At 39.0% G+C, this 15,144-nt stretch overlaps 1 protein-coding gene across 1 annotated transcript in view; it reads right to left on the bottom strand.

Annotated features, from left to right (window-relative positions):
- The window catches only part of LOC139750731 (transmembrane channel-like protein), a 60,479-nt gene extending 46,620 nt beyond the window's left edge, over positions 1–13,859 (bottom strand). Inside the window, exons 1-2 of the mRNA XM_071665412.1 lie at positions 13,523–13,859; positions 8,337–8,680 (exon numbers count right to left, since the gene is read on the bottom strand). Coding sequence (XP_071521513.1) covers positions 8,337–8,438 — 102 coding nt within the window. The 5' untranslated portion in view covers positions 8,439–8,680; positions 13,523–13,859. The remainder of the gene's footprint in view (positions 1–8,336; positions 8,681–13,522) is intronic.
- Between the last annotated feature and the right edge of the window lie 1,285 nt (positions 13,860–15,144).

A 15,144-nucleotide genomic window follows, 5' to 3' on the forward strand; every position in this document is an offset into this window, starting at 1 on the left:
AAAACTGAAATATAATATAGTAAAACGCTTCTAATCTCAAAAGACTCAAAGAAAATAGCTCATTATTCGTTGCCAAGAAAACACAGACCCAATAAATACGAACCGAATAATCAAAACATCTTCTAAAAGGTAACAATTAATTACATATTTACAAGCTTTAACGGTCCCAAACATAAATTCTAACCCCAAATTCGAATTCAGCATCCTCAATAAACCCAATACATAGGTTTTCAAACAAATCTATTGCCATCAGAAAAATAGCTAAATTTACAGGTAATAGCCCACGGAATTTTTTAGCCCCCCAAAAAAATTCTTTCAAAACTAAAATAATACATACGGAAACGCTTCTATACTTAATATAGTTACAGAAAATAACTTAACATTACTTTCCCAAGCCCAAAGCCATCAAATATAAGCGAACCGAAGAATTAGAAAATCTTCCAAAATAGGAACGATAAAGTACTTACTTATAGCCCGTAATGTCCACTAATATATGTTTCACTCCCATATTCAAATTCACCATGAAAAATAGTCCTTACACTGAAGTTTCCAAACAAATCTATCACCTTCACAAAATTGCCAAAAATTCCAGGTAATAGTTCAGGGAAATTTTTAGACAAAATTACTTTTTGTTTCAAAACTGAAATATGATATAGTAAAACGCTTATAGGCTTAAAGGACTCAAAGAAAATATCCCATTATTCGTCGCCAAGAAAACACAGACACAATAAATACGAATAAAATAATCAAAAAATCTTCTAATGGGTAACAATTAATTACATATTTACAAGCTTTAATGATCCAAAACATAAATTCTAGCCCCATATTCGAATTCAGCATTCTCAATAATACCATTACATAGGTTTTCAAGCAAATCTATTACCATTATAAAAACAACAAAATTCGCAGGCATTAGCCCAGGGAATATTTTAGCATAGAAAAATTTTCTTTTATAATTGAATTCCAACATAAGGAAACGCGTCAATACTTAAGATAATTACAGAAAATATCTTATAATTGCTTTCAGAAGCCAAAAGCCATCAAATGTATGCAAACTGAATAATTAGAACATCTTCTAAAATAGGAACGATTAGTTACTTATTTAAAGGATTTAATGTCCACAAATATACATTTCACTCCCATATTCGAATTCCGCAGGAAAAATAGTCCTTACACTGAGGTTTCCAAACAAATCTATCACCCTCACAAAAATGACAAAAATTGCAGGTAATACTTCAGGGAAATTTTTGGACCAAAATACTTTTAGTTTCAAAACTGAAATATGATATAGTAAAACGCTTATAGGCTTAAAGGACTCAAAGAAAATAACCCAATATTCGACGCCAAAAAAACACAGACCCAATAAATACGAATACGATAATCAAAAAATCTTCTGATAGGTAACAATCAATTACTTATTTACAAGCTTTAATGATCCAAAACATAAATTCTAGCCCCACATTCCAATTCATCATTCTCAATAATCCCATTACAAAGGTTCTCAAGCAAATCTATTACCATTACAAAAAGAGCAAAATTTGCACGCATTAGCCCAGGGAATTTTTTAACAAAGAACATTTTTCTTTTAAAATTGAAATCCAACATAATGAAACGTGTCAATACCTTATATGATTACACAAAATACCTTATAATTGCTTTCAAAAGCCCAAAGCCATCAAATATAAGCAAACTGAATAATGAGAAATTCTTCTAAAATAGGAACGATTAGTTACTTATTTAAAGGCTTTAATGTCCACAAATATACATTTCATTCCCACATTCGAATTCAGCATGAAAAATAGTCCTTACACTGAGGTTTCCAAGCAAATCTACCACCCTCACAAAAATGACAAAAATTGCAGGTAATAGTTCAGGGAAATTTTTAGACCAAAATACTTTTTGTTTCAAAACTAAAATATGATATAGTAAAACTCTTCTATTCTCAAAAGACTCAAAGAAAATATCTCATTATTTGTTGCCAAGAAAAGACACACCCAATAAATACGATCCGAATAATCAAAACATCTTCTAAAATGTAACAATTAATTACATATTTACAAGCTTTAACGGTGCCGAACATAAATTCTAACCCAATATTCGAATTTAGCATCCTCAATCAACCCAATACATAGGTTTTCAAACAAATCTATTACCATCACAAAAATAGCAAAATTTGCAGGTAATACCCAAGGGAATTTTTTAGCCCCCAAAAAATTTTCTTTTAAAACTAAAATACTATATACGGATACGCTTCTATACTTTATATAGTTACAGAAAAGAACTTGTAATTACTTTCCCAAGCCGAAAGCCATCAAATATAAGCGAACCGAAGAATTAGAAAATCTTCTAAAATAGGAACGATTTATTGCTTATTTACAGAGCATAATGTCCACTAATATATGTTTCAATGCCATATTCAAATTGACCATGAAAAGAGTCCTTACACTGAGGTTTCCAAACAAATCTATCACCCTCACAAAATTGTCAGAAATTCCAGGTAATAGTTCAGAGGAAATTTTTAGACCAAAATACTTTTTCTTTCAAAACTGAAATATGATACAGTAAAACGCTTCTATGCTTAAAGGACTTAAAGAAAATAACCCATTATTCGTCGCCAAGAAAACACAGACCCAATAAATACGAATAAAATAATAAAAAAAAAATCTTCTAATACGCAACAATTAATTACCTATTTACAAGCTTTAATGATCATAAACATAAATTCTAGCCCCATATTCGAATTCATCATTCTCAATAATCCCATTACATAGGTTTTCAAGCAAATCTATTACCATTACAAAATGAGCAAAATTTGCAGGCATTAGCCCAGGGAATTTTTTAGCATAGAAAAATTTTCTTTTAAAATTGAAATGAAACATAAGGAAACGCGTCAATACTTTATATGATTACAAAAAGTACCTTATAATTGCATTAAAAAGCCGAAAGCCATCAAATATATGCGAACCGAATAAGTAAAAAATATTCAGAAAGAAGAACGATTAGTCACTTATTTAAAGGCTTTAATGTCCACAAATATACATTTGACTCTCATATTCGAATTCAGCATAAAAAATAGTCCTTACACTGAGGTTTCCAAGCAAATCTATCACCCTCACAAAAATGACAAAAATTGCAGGTAATAGTTCAGGGAAATTTTTAGACCAAAATACTTTTTGTTTCAAAACTTGAATATGATATAGTAAAACGCTTCTATCCGCAAAAGACTCAAAGAAAATATCTCATTATTCGTTGCCAAGAAAAGACACACCCAATAAATACGAACCGAATAATCAAAAATGTAACAATTAATTACATATTTACAAGCTTTAACGGTCCCGAACATAAATTCTAACCCCATATTCGAATACAGCATCTTCAATAAACCCAATACATAGGTTTTCATACAAATCTATTACCATCACAAAAATTGCAAAATTTTTTAGCCCCAAAAACAATTATCTTTTAAAACTAAAATACTACATACGGAAACGCTTCTATACTTTATATAATTACAGAAATTAACTTGTAATTACTTTCCGAAGCCGAATGGCATCAAATATAAGCGAACCGAAGAATTAGAAAATCTTCTAAAATAGGAACGATAAATTACTTATTTACAGGCCTTAATGTCCACTAATATATGTTTCAATCCCATATTCAAATTCACCATGAAAAATAGTCCTTACACTGAGGTTTCCAAACAAATCTATCACCTTCACAAAATTGCCAAAAACTCCAGGTAATAGTTCAGGGATATTTTTAGACCAAAATACTTTTTGTTTCAAAAATGAAATATGATATAGTAAAACGCTTCTATGCTTAAAGGACTCAAAGAAAATATCTCATTATTCGTTGCCAAGAAAACACAGACCCAATAAATACGAACCAAATAATCAAAACATCTTCTAAAATGTAACAATTAATTACTTATTTACAAGCTTTACCGATCCCGAACATAAATTCTAGCCCCATATTCGAATTCAGCATCCTCAATAAACCCAATACGTAGGTTTTCAAACAAATCTATTACCATCACAAAAATACCAAAATTTACTGGTAATAGCCCAGGAAATTTTCTGAAACCCCCCCTAAATTTTTTTAAACTAAAATACTACATATGGAAACGCTTCTATACTTTATATAATTACAGAAAATAACTTATAATTACTTTCCCAAGCCGAAAGGCATCAAATATATGCGAACCGAATAATTAGAAAATATTCTGAAAGAGGAACGATTAATTACTTATTCAAAGGCTTTAATGTCCACAAATATACATTTCACTCCCATATTCGAATTCAGCATGAAAAATAGTCCTTACACTGAGGTTTCCAATCAAATCTATCACCCTCACAAAATTGCAAAAAATTCCAGGTAATAGTTCAGGGAAATTTTTGGACCAAAATACTTTTTCTTTCAAAACTGAAATATGATATAATAAAACGCTTCTATGCTTAAAGGACTCAAAGAAAATAGCCCATTATTCGTCGCCAAGAAGACACACACCCAATAAATACGAATAAGATAATCAAAAAATCTTCTAATAGGTAACAATCAATTACTTATTTACAAGCTTTAATGATCCAAAACATAAATTCTGACGCCATATTCCAATTCAGCATCCTCAATAATCCCATTACATAGGTTTTCAAACAAATCTATTACCATCACAAAAATAACATAATCTGCAGGTAATAGCCCAGGGAATTTTTAAGCATAAAATATTTTTTCTCTGAAAACTGAAATAATACATACGGAAACGCTCCTATACTTCATATAATTACAGAAAATATAATTGCTTTGAAAAGCCGAAAGCCATCAAATATATGCGAACCGAATAATTAGAAAATCTCCTAAAACAGGAACGATTAGTTACTTATTTAAAGGCTTTAATGTCCACAAATATACATTTGACTCTCATATTCGAATTCAGCATGAAAAATAGTCCTTATACTGAGGTTTCCAAGCAAATCTCTCACCCTCACGAAAATTACAAAAATTTTTATACCAAAATACTTTTTGTTTCAAAACTTAAATATGATATAGTAAAACGCTTCTATGCTTAAAAGACTCAAAGAAAATATCTCATTATTCGTCGCCAAGAAAACATAGACCCAATATATTCGAACCGAACAATGAAAAAAACTTTTAAAATGTAACAATTAATTACGTATTTACAAGCTTCAATAGCCCTGAACATAAACCTTATCCTGTATTCGAATTTAGAATGATAAAGAATCCCAAACCATAGGTCTTTAAGCAAATCTATTACCATCACAAAAATGACCAAAATTGCAGGTAATGTATTTATTGTTCAGGGAGTTTTTTTTTTTTTTCATTTCATTAGACCAAAAATCTTTTCCTTTTAAACTCAAGAATTACATACGAAAACGCTTATATACCTGATATAATCAGCGGGTCTTCTGCAGGTAGGAGGGTAAACTCCACCCAGGAGCAGAGTAAGGTGGGATTTTCGTCGATGTCTTCTCACGTGTGATGTTACCAATAGCACGTGAAATATGCTTTTATATATATATATATATATTTTCTCTCTATCGCCACCTCCCACGTCAGCAAGGCAGCGCCAGGAACGAAGAAAGGTCGCATGATCACGTAGTCATTTGCGTGAGATACGGACAAATACCTATACAGTGTGGAACGTGGTCGTTATCCCTGAAACGTGTTCAGTCCCAGAGAAACTTACAGTGTCTCTGGCGTACATTTTGAATATCTTTGGCGCACGACCTTATCACTGCCGCTGAGGCATTTCTCAATAAGGACCCAAAAAAGAATAACATTTTCGGAGCGGTGGGACAAGCTTGAGTTTGTTTGCAGGAATCGCATTCAATCCAGCGATCCAGATATCTAATCTATTTTAGCGAGTTAGTTCCCTAATAAATCATCTTAAGAGCGCTTTAGAGTTTAAATATTTCACATGCACGGCTTTATTACAACAGCTATGAGGCCGCTGAACCGAGACAGAAATTTAAACTTCTCGTCTGTGGAGTTTAAACATCTCAGGAAAACGGCATCATTGTCGTATGTGCAGCTTAGGCTACTCAAAACTGCTGGCCTAGCAGTTCAAGTGTCTCAAATCCTGACCTACCATCATTGTGGTTCGTGTAGCTTAAGCTATTCAAAGCTATCATCCTAGCAGTTTAAACGTCTCAAATGCTGGTCTAGCATCATTGTGGCATGTGTAGCTTAGGCTATTTAAAACTGTCATCCTATCAGTTTAAATGTCTCAAATGATGATCTAGCATCATTGTGGTTTGTGTAGCTTAAGCTATTCAAAACTGTCATCTTAGGAGTTTAAACGTCTCAAATGCTGGTCTAAACACCTCAGGGATACAGCCTTGTTACGTAAGTTAAAGCAATCAAACTGTCGTTTCGGGCGTGAAAAAGTTACGAAACACTAACCATTCGGCTTCATGTCTTCCAAGACTTTCTTGTTCAAGAAATATGGGTCGGTAAAGGATAACGATGTTTTCCACGGGAGACATGAGGTTTTGGAAGTGCAAAAAGAATTTCGTTGTTGTTAATTAGGATAGGAAAACCTCAGATTTTCTTCATAAAGTGAGTTTAGCATGAGTGTAAACGTTATGTTCGCAAAATGTACTTAAGTCTATAGCTATATTATTTTAGCTGCAGAATCTGGGTTAGAATCTGGGTTAGTCTGTCAGCGAGTTTCTTGTCTGTAAAACAGAGGCTTTTAATGACCTGTGACTTTATGATTTTAGTAAAGGTTGTTATCCAAATTTATGTTCAAAGAGTTAATTTGCAAAGCACAGATAATTTGCCTAACGATGAACGTATCAAACCGAATACCCGATTTTTTTTGTAATATATCATAACGAAGCTGTAACTCTAGGTATCTATGAGATGGATCTGTCGTCTAATTCATAAATTATGAAAATAAGAATTAAAAAAAAAAAATGTAGGGGATCTTTTATGCGTGACGCTATAAAAATCTAAGAAATCATATCTTACTACAGAACTTCTTATAAGTAGTGTCACTGATTTGGGGAGTTAGATTGCATGTGTTTGAGCTCTCCTGCACTTATGAACACCCTTTGTTTACGGTTCGTTTAGGCTACGAAGTTTCGCCTCTTGAATATCACAATGTAAATCATAATTTGACGAAAGGACCCACCATCGTAGATTTACAACGTAAGGGACGATCTCTAATTCCACACCTACTCATTATCCTCTCTCTCTCTCTCTCTCTCTCTCTCTCTCTCTCTCTCTCTCTCTCTCTCTCTCTCTCTCTCCCGGCCCGCCCCTACACCACGCCACATACACGCCTAATGTATTGGATTCACGCACATCCTGTTTTCTACCACACACGTTCTACCAACCACCACACTCACCACCACACCCCACCACCACTACCTCTACATCCTACTACGCTCTCCACCACACTCTGCCACACTCACCACTACAACCTACCACACTTACCCTCCGCACCCTACCACACTCACCATCACCACACCCCATCACAGTCAACACCACCGTCTACCACACTCACCACCAAATCTTCCCACACTCACCACCACACCATACCACACTTACCACCACCTCACCCTATCCCACTCATCACCAACACACCCTTCCACCCGCACCACCACCACACCCTACCACATATACCACAAACACCTGCTTTAAACGATATCCCCCCCCCCCCTACAAGATTTCCAGTATACAGTAAGCAAGTATCATATACTGTACATGCAAATATACATATAATTATATGTTCTACAAAGTCTTGTGATCTAATCGACAATGAAATGAAGGTGTTTCAAGAGAAGTAAGAGAGCAGTTTATCAGTAAGAGGAAAAAAGTTCACAACTGGTTCAAATTTAAAATCGAGCACACAAAAACGTAAGTCATATTTGCGAAATTAAGGGACTGAAATACAGATTATTATTATTATTATTATTATTATTATTATCATTATTATAATTATTATTATCATTATTATCATTATTATTATTATTATTATTATTATCATCGTTATCATTATTATTATCATTATTATTATTATTATTATTATTATCATTATTATTATTATTATTATTATTATTATTATCGTTATCATTATTATCATTATTATTATTATTATTATTATTATTATTATTATTATTATCATTATCATTATTATTATCATTATCATTATTAACATAATCAGATAGGCACATACATAGCTTAAAAACAGATTCAGTATGGGTATACTGCCAGACCATTACTCCGGACTGTCAGACCCACATTTATGAATGGTAACATCCACAGCGTCTGAATATGTGTTGCGTTCATCACGAGTAACATGTGTAACGTACCTTCTGGTGGTCTCTGAGTAGTCCTGACACCCCTATAGCCGGGCTACGAGAGCGGGGGCTCTTCACCTCCTCCAGGTCCTCCTCGCCTTTCGTTCCACTCATGCTTCTAGTTTCTCCTTCAGGCGAGACTCCACCGTCCTGTGGCCCTGTGAGTTATCGAGTGTTTCGATGCCTCGGTGCTTCAATGTCTCGGTGCTTCGGAGTGTCGAGCCCTCTGTGCTTTAGTGCTTCGAAAGCACAGTGCTTCAGGGACTCGATTCTCGTTTGCAATGCTTTAAAGGCTTCGAAGCGTCGACTCTAAACCATTCCGATGCTCCAACGCAAATAAAGTGAAACGTTCCGACCTTGAAAATAAGGGGGGAAAAAAAGTGATATAAATATACAAAACAGCAATTCATCATTCAAAACTGAGTATGGTGCACAACTTCAGCAAACCTAATACACTGCTTCAAATGACCCAAATACACCGCTTCAGTGAATCTGATACACTGTTTCAGTGACCCTAACGAACTGTGTAAGTGAACCTAATGCGCCGCTTCAGTGACCCTAACACACCGCTGCAGTGAACCTAACATAGCAATTGAATGAGCTTAATACACCCCTCCAGTGAAGCTATAGTTAGTTATTTTCACTGACCACAGCAATACATATCAACTCACGTCTAATAAAGAAACAGCAAATATATACACAGTTATATACACCAAAATGTGCAATCTGCCACACATTTGCAGTCCATTTATTACAACAGAACAACTGAATCTCTGATCATTCAATCTAAGCAAACACTAGTGATTGCTTTGTTATCAACAAATCGACAAAATATCATGTAAATTGTTCGGTAAATATACCGCGAGTTAAAGGAATACAGAGGAATACAAAGTCTGGTCTGGTACTTTCATAAGCCTGATATACTACTTTCGTGGACCTTATACGCCGCTTCGGTGAATCCAATACACTGCTTCATTGTACTTGGCTCCCTGCTTCAGTGGTCCTGGTACAACGCTTCAGTGAACCTTATACACAACTTCTGAGAGCTTGAAAACCCGCTGCAATCCCCTAATGCACCGCCTCAGTGAACGCAATGAACAACTACGGTGAACTTAATAACCGCTTCACTAAACGTAGTTCACCACTTCAGTTATCCTTACCACGCCGCTTTAGTGAACCTAATAACCCGGTTCCGTGATTCTAGTGAACCTCTTCAGTTTACTTACAACACCGGTTCGGTTCATCTGTCAATAATCCTGTATTAAAATTCCTGTGGAAGGAGGGAAGAGCGTCATCTCCAACCCTGCAGAAGACCTAAGACCTCACAGGAGAATATTGACAACACTGCCAAACCCAACAAGAGCATATTGTCAACACTGCCTTAGATACCATCTCTGTCTCCCATCTTTCTGAATCTGAGATCCTTCCTGAAACGTATTATGAATTTACGAGCCAAGAGATATTTTGTCCATGTTCCGTTTCGTCCTGAAACAACAGGTATATCTCGAATGTAAAGATGCTTCGTTCGTGCTTCGGTTCGTATCAAAACAACGAGTGTTTATCTAAACTCCTAGCAGTTTCGTTTCGTCCTGAAACAGCAACTGAATCCTGAAACCCAACGATCTTTCATTCATATCTCGGTTCTTTTTGTATTAATAAGTAGATCTTCAAAACCACAAATTTGTTTACGTTTCGAAGCAGCTTTAGTTAGTTTTTCACATCTACTGATAATCCTGAGTCAAATGAGATTCCACAGCACAATTCTTTCACGTCCTGTACCACTTGTCTCTGTACTGGACACAGGTTTATTTGCTTACATAGTCCACTGCACATCGTTTTCTTTTTCTTTAACCTCTTGCGCACGACGGGACGACCCTTGAGCACGACCCTTGGGTACTGAGAGCTGGCCTTTGACCTGACCCTTAAGTTGGTACCGTCGTCATCGCGGGATCCACCTTGAGGACTCCAGTGCTGGTGTCATTCCTCGTCTCCTCCCTCACCTTGTGATGCGCAGAGGCCCTGTGATGGCGTGTGTCCCGCCTCTCACCCTTATATACAGTCCATACCTCGTGACCGATCGCGTGAGGGGTTGGTGTGCGTGAGGTGTGGGGTTACGTGAGGCATGGGGTTGTACTGAGGTGGATGGTGAGGTTTGAGTAAGGGTCGTCGGCGGCCGGTCCAAAATACCGAGAAAAGAAAAAAAAAAATGTCCTGCCACGCCATTTGTAGAGAGAGGCCTTGTTACTCTCACACGTAGACACCTCAGGAGCCAGGCCTGGCGGATGGGGGGCTGAGGGAGCTAGCCCTGGTCAGAGGAGGGCTGGGGGAGCTAGCCCTGACAGGGGTGAGGTCTGGAAGGTCTCACTGGGCTGAGCTGGGGAGGTGGCTAAGGTGAGGGCTGGGTGCTGTACATCTAGCTGGGGCGAGGTTTGGGGCTGGGGGCCTGGCTAAGGTGAAATCTAGGGGCAGATTGTAGTAAGGACTAGGTGACTCTTTGGGATGAGGGCTGGGGGCTAGGAGGTCTCTCTGGGATAAGAGCTGAGGAACCAGGCCTAGTGGGGGTAGGGTTTGGGAGCCTTGTTCGGGTGTAGGTTAAGGGCTTACCTGGGGTCTGGCAGAGGTGAGGGCTGAGGGCTGAAAGGTATTACAGGGGTGAGTCTTGCGGGCTGGGGATCTGGCAGTGGTGAGTCCTGGGGGCTGGGGACCTGGCAGTGGTGAACGCTGGGCACGGATGTCCTGGCAAGGGTGAGGTCTGGGGGCCGGACGGTATTGCTGGGTGAGGGTTGGGGCTGCCAGGCCTGAGTGAGGGCTAGGAGTTCGGGGCCTAGCAGAGGTGAGGGCTGGGGACTGGAAGCATGACGGGTGGACTGGAAGCATGACGGGTGGGCTGGAAGCCTGACTGGTGTAAGGGCTGGATGCCTGGATAGAGTAAGAGCTGGGTTGAGGAACGGAGATCTGCCAGGGGTAAGGGGTGAAGGCCGGGGGCCTGGCTGGGGGTGAAGGCTTAGAAGCCTGGCTGGGGTGAGGCCTGGGGGCCTGACTGGGGTGAAGGCTGGGGGCCTAACTGGGTTGAAGGTTGGGGGCCTGACTGGGGTGAAGGCTGGGGGCCTGACTGGGGTGAAGGCTGAGGGCCAGGCTGGAGTGAAGGCTTAGAAGCCTGGCTAGGGTATGGGAGGAAAAAACAACATAATTAGGGTAATGTCACTGAGCCTCACGTGTTGGGCCTCACGCTGTCAGCAACAGGTCCCCGGCCCCGTAGCTTCCTACCCCGCCCAGCCCAGCCCTGCCCCGCCCAGCACAGCCCTGCCCAACTTATTTCTACAGCCACGCCCACCTCGACTGTCCTACGCCCGCAACCCACACTCATACCCAGCCCTACATTGATTACATTGTATACATTTTTGCTAAAGAATAATGCAGGCGAAAGCCGCGTAGTGGTGGGGGGAGGGATTACTGTACTGTGGTAGTGGGAGGGGTCGTGTACTGGTGGTGGGACGAGCCGAGTGATGGGAGGGATCGTATAAGTAAAGGTGCGTGGTGAGAGTGGTAGGAGTGGTGGTGGCAGGCATGGAGTAAAGTAGGGCCCATGTAGACGTGTGTAGTAGCATGTACAGGAGGGAAGTGGAGCCAGCCACGCCCTGTCCATAACAACACCAACACACACACACAACCCTATCACTCACTCTGTCGTCTCGCACGACCATCCTGCACGACAAACTCACACTCCTCACCAGTCCCTACTCACTACCACTTCAACACTAGTGCCATAAGTATATTAACATGAATCTTTTCACCCCTCAGGGTACGATCAGTTTTCCCATAAGTGCGATAATTTTACCAATGGGTTCCATAGTCTTTATCAGGGAATATGATTAGTTCCCGTTTTGTCTGTCCTTTCTATGTACTATCATGATTACAGTCGTTATCTTAACTATAAGCACGATCATTTTCATCCTTGAATATGACTATTTCCATACATGGTATGACCACCTCTAACTATTAGACAATCTATTAGTGCAATAATTCTCCTCCTGAGTACGTAAATCATCACTCTGACGTACGATAGTTCTGCGACATAAGCCTGAGACCAAATTTTGCATGAAATGTTGTTTTTACGACTGACACGTAGGTGTTCCTGTGTGTTGCAGTCAGCTTTGGTGCGTCAGGTGCTCGTGTTAAGTGCAGTTCCCAAGGTCAACAAGCTTGTTTTCCTTGTTAACTACGTCCTACTTCCATAAGAGCATTCTTGCCTATTAGGAAGTATTCATAAATAATCAATTACTTTCCTTATGCTAGTGTATGGCAAATTGTCACCTTAACCTATAAACGTTGTTTCAGTCTCTGAGATTACTTTCCATCTTTAATTTCGAAAAAGTGTTCTCAATATTCACTGAAATCATAGGTCTAACGCAAATAAACTGAGATCATAAAGATATTTTGATTTTACTGAAATTATCACATAAAAATTGAAATGCTGATGACCGTAGCAGTTTTTGTTCTTAGCGTCAGTCAGTTAACCCACAAATAAGTACGTGGAAGCAAAATAATCATACCGAAGAATATAAAAATAAAATACCTGAGTAGATAGAGATTTCAAGCATATATATATATATATATATATATATATATATATATATATATATATATATATATATATATATATATATTAGGCCTAGCCTGGGTGAGGTACCCATTATCTCGACCAACGAGTGGAGCTATCGCACCCAGGACTCGAACTTAGGCATGCAACCGATACACCAAGGGATTCCATGAATATCTTAATTAAGAGAACCGGGTTAAAGGGAAGGTCAGAGACGAGAAGAGTGAGGTCATATTTCTCCGAAATCTAACAACCTGAGGTCATAATATGAACTTAAACATGAAACTTTTAAGGAAAGACAGGAAGAACTACTGTAATGGCATAATTGTGGGTGAATGCAATAAATGAACGATGAAAACAAATAAAAACTGTCAAAATGTTATATGTTAAAATTCAAGAGATGGGACCCCACGAGTGTAGAAATTCTCTCCTTCCTGTAATAGTTTATGTAAATCACACCAAACGTTTCCCAATGACCACCTACCCCTACAGTGGTGAGGGGGCCACTGTGATACGTTCCTCTATCTGCATCGACTCCCTCATAGAAAACGTAAACAAAACATTGTGTTGAGTGTCCAGTTTTCAATCTCGAACTTACCTTAGTATCAATGTATATTTTTCAGCGAGTCCGTGTTTCACTGCCACCATAGTTTTCTTATAATATATATGATAAACAAACCGTCGAAACACTGTGAATTCGTCGTAACTGCCCAGCCATACATGAACCACAACTGGATTCAGCAATAACGTCCTGTTGCTTATTTCTTCTGCCAGCATTTTGCAATATGCTCGTCGGCAGCTGAACAGGGTGACGAAGATGAAGAATCTGTTGTGCCTACACAAGGACGTAGTCCATAGAAACTGGCGGAAGGCATTCCTTTTTACTTGGCACCACTTACTTGTCCTCAGGAGTCAGTGTCAACATTACTTTTTACGTCTGGCAGAGGGTAGAGTGTACGTTTTCTATGTCTAACTAAAACGTTTTTAGTATGGACTTCAGGAATTCAGAAATCTACTGCTGATTACACGCCAACTAATTTTTGACCATCTGATTCTGTTTTCATTATTTTTTGTGGCAGAATATGTTCATTATATTTACTTCTGAAAATGCATCATCTCTACAAAGTCTCGTATACAACCAGCTGCAGTTACAGTCAACATACATTCTACTAAATCAAAGACATTTTTCAGTTGCAATAAAACTGTGGATCGACATCACAGATTCCCTCTTAAGGAAAGTGATGAAATATGACTGGTTTTACAGATGACACCCAAAAGTGCAGGGTAATGAACATGCGTCAAACTGTCACGAAAATAAACGTAAAGATACTGGTGTCACATCCAGCTTACCTAAGGAAAATATACTGAGCCACTGCCTCTCCACCTTGATCCGGTGGTAGGTCATGGCGTGTGGCCTCACCTGACCTAATAACTCCGAGAGAAATGAGCTTGGTGGCCCAACCATACTCGATGTCCGGCGGCGGCTGGTCAAAAGCAGCCGCTGTAATTATTCCATTAAAATAGATGACCTGACCCTTGCCATGAGTAGAGCTGCTCTTACGGACCTATCCTCAGTCCACCAACATGGAGAGATGTCAGATCTTACGACATTCGGCTGCGACGTCTCCAATTCCTTTCGGGAATAGCTTCTCCTCCCAGACCACCTTCATGCCTTGATCTTCCTGCCTCTAATATAACCGGGCATCGCCACTGGAATGGCAGTCAGGCAGTTGACTTGCTCTAGGCAAGTGTGCTGCTCCGGTACCTAAATTCTTGGCCATATGACTCTAGACTCCGGCCACCCTTAATGCGCTTCCTCCGCCAGTAGAAGTCCCAAAGTGATCCCTAACGTTTTATCTTCCTGGTGCCTTATTCCTATGCCCACATTTGGCAGGTTTCTCGTGGGACATCGTCACGAGCAGCAGCTATAACAACGAGGGACCTACGGCCACGCCCGCGGCACTCCTGCATCCCAAACCCTCTGTGCTAACAGCAGTAACATCTTCGTCGTAACGCAAAGATATTTATAAAGGAAAGCATCTTTGGATATAGAAGTAGGAAGCAAGTATGGAGAGTGTTATATGTCTGACATCATCGATAAGGGGTCGGAGACTATGTTGTGGATTTTCGTGCTTCCAAGATCACATGCTGTGCTCTGACGTCTCCCAACCCCAGGGTATGTGATGTCACCAGTGCCTCACATCACGTAGCGGTCACGGG

This window comes from Panulirus ornatus, chromosome 10 (assembly GCF_036320965.1).
Source record: "Panulirus ornatus isolate Po-2019 chromosome 10, ASM3632096v1, whole genome shotgun sequence".
Classification (NCBI taxonomy): domain Eukaryota; kingdom Metazoa; phylum Arthropoda; class Malacostraca; order Decapoda; family Palinuridae; genus Panulirus; species Panulirus ornatus.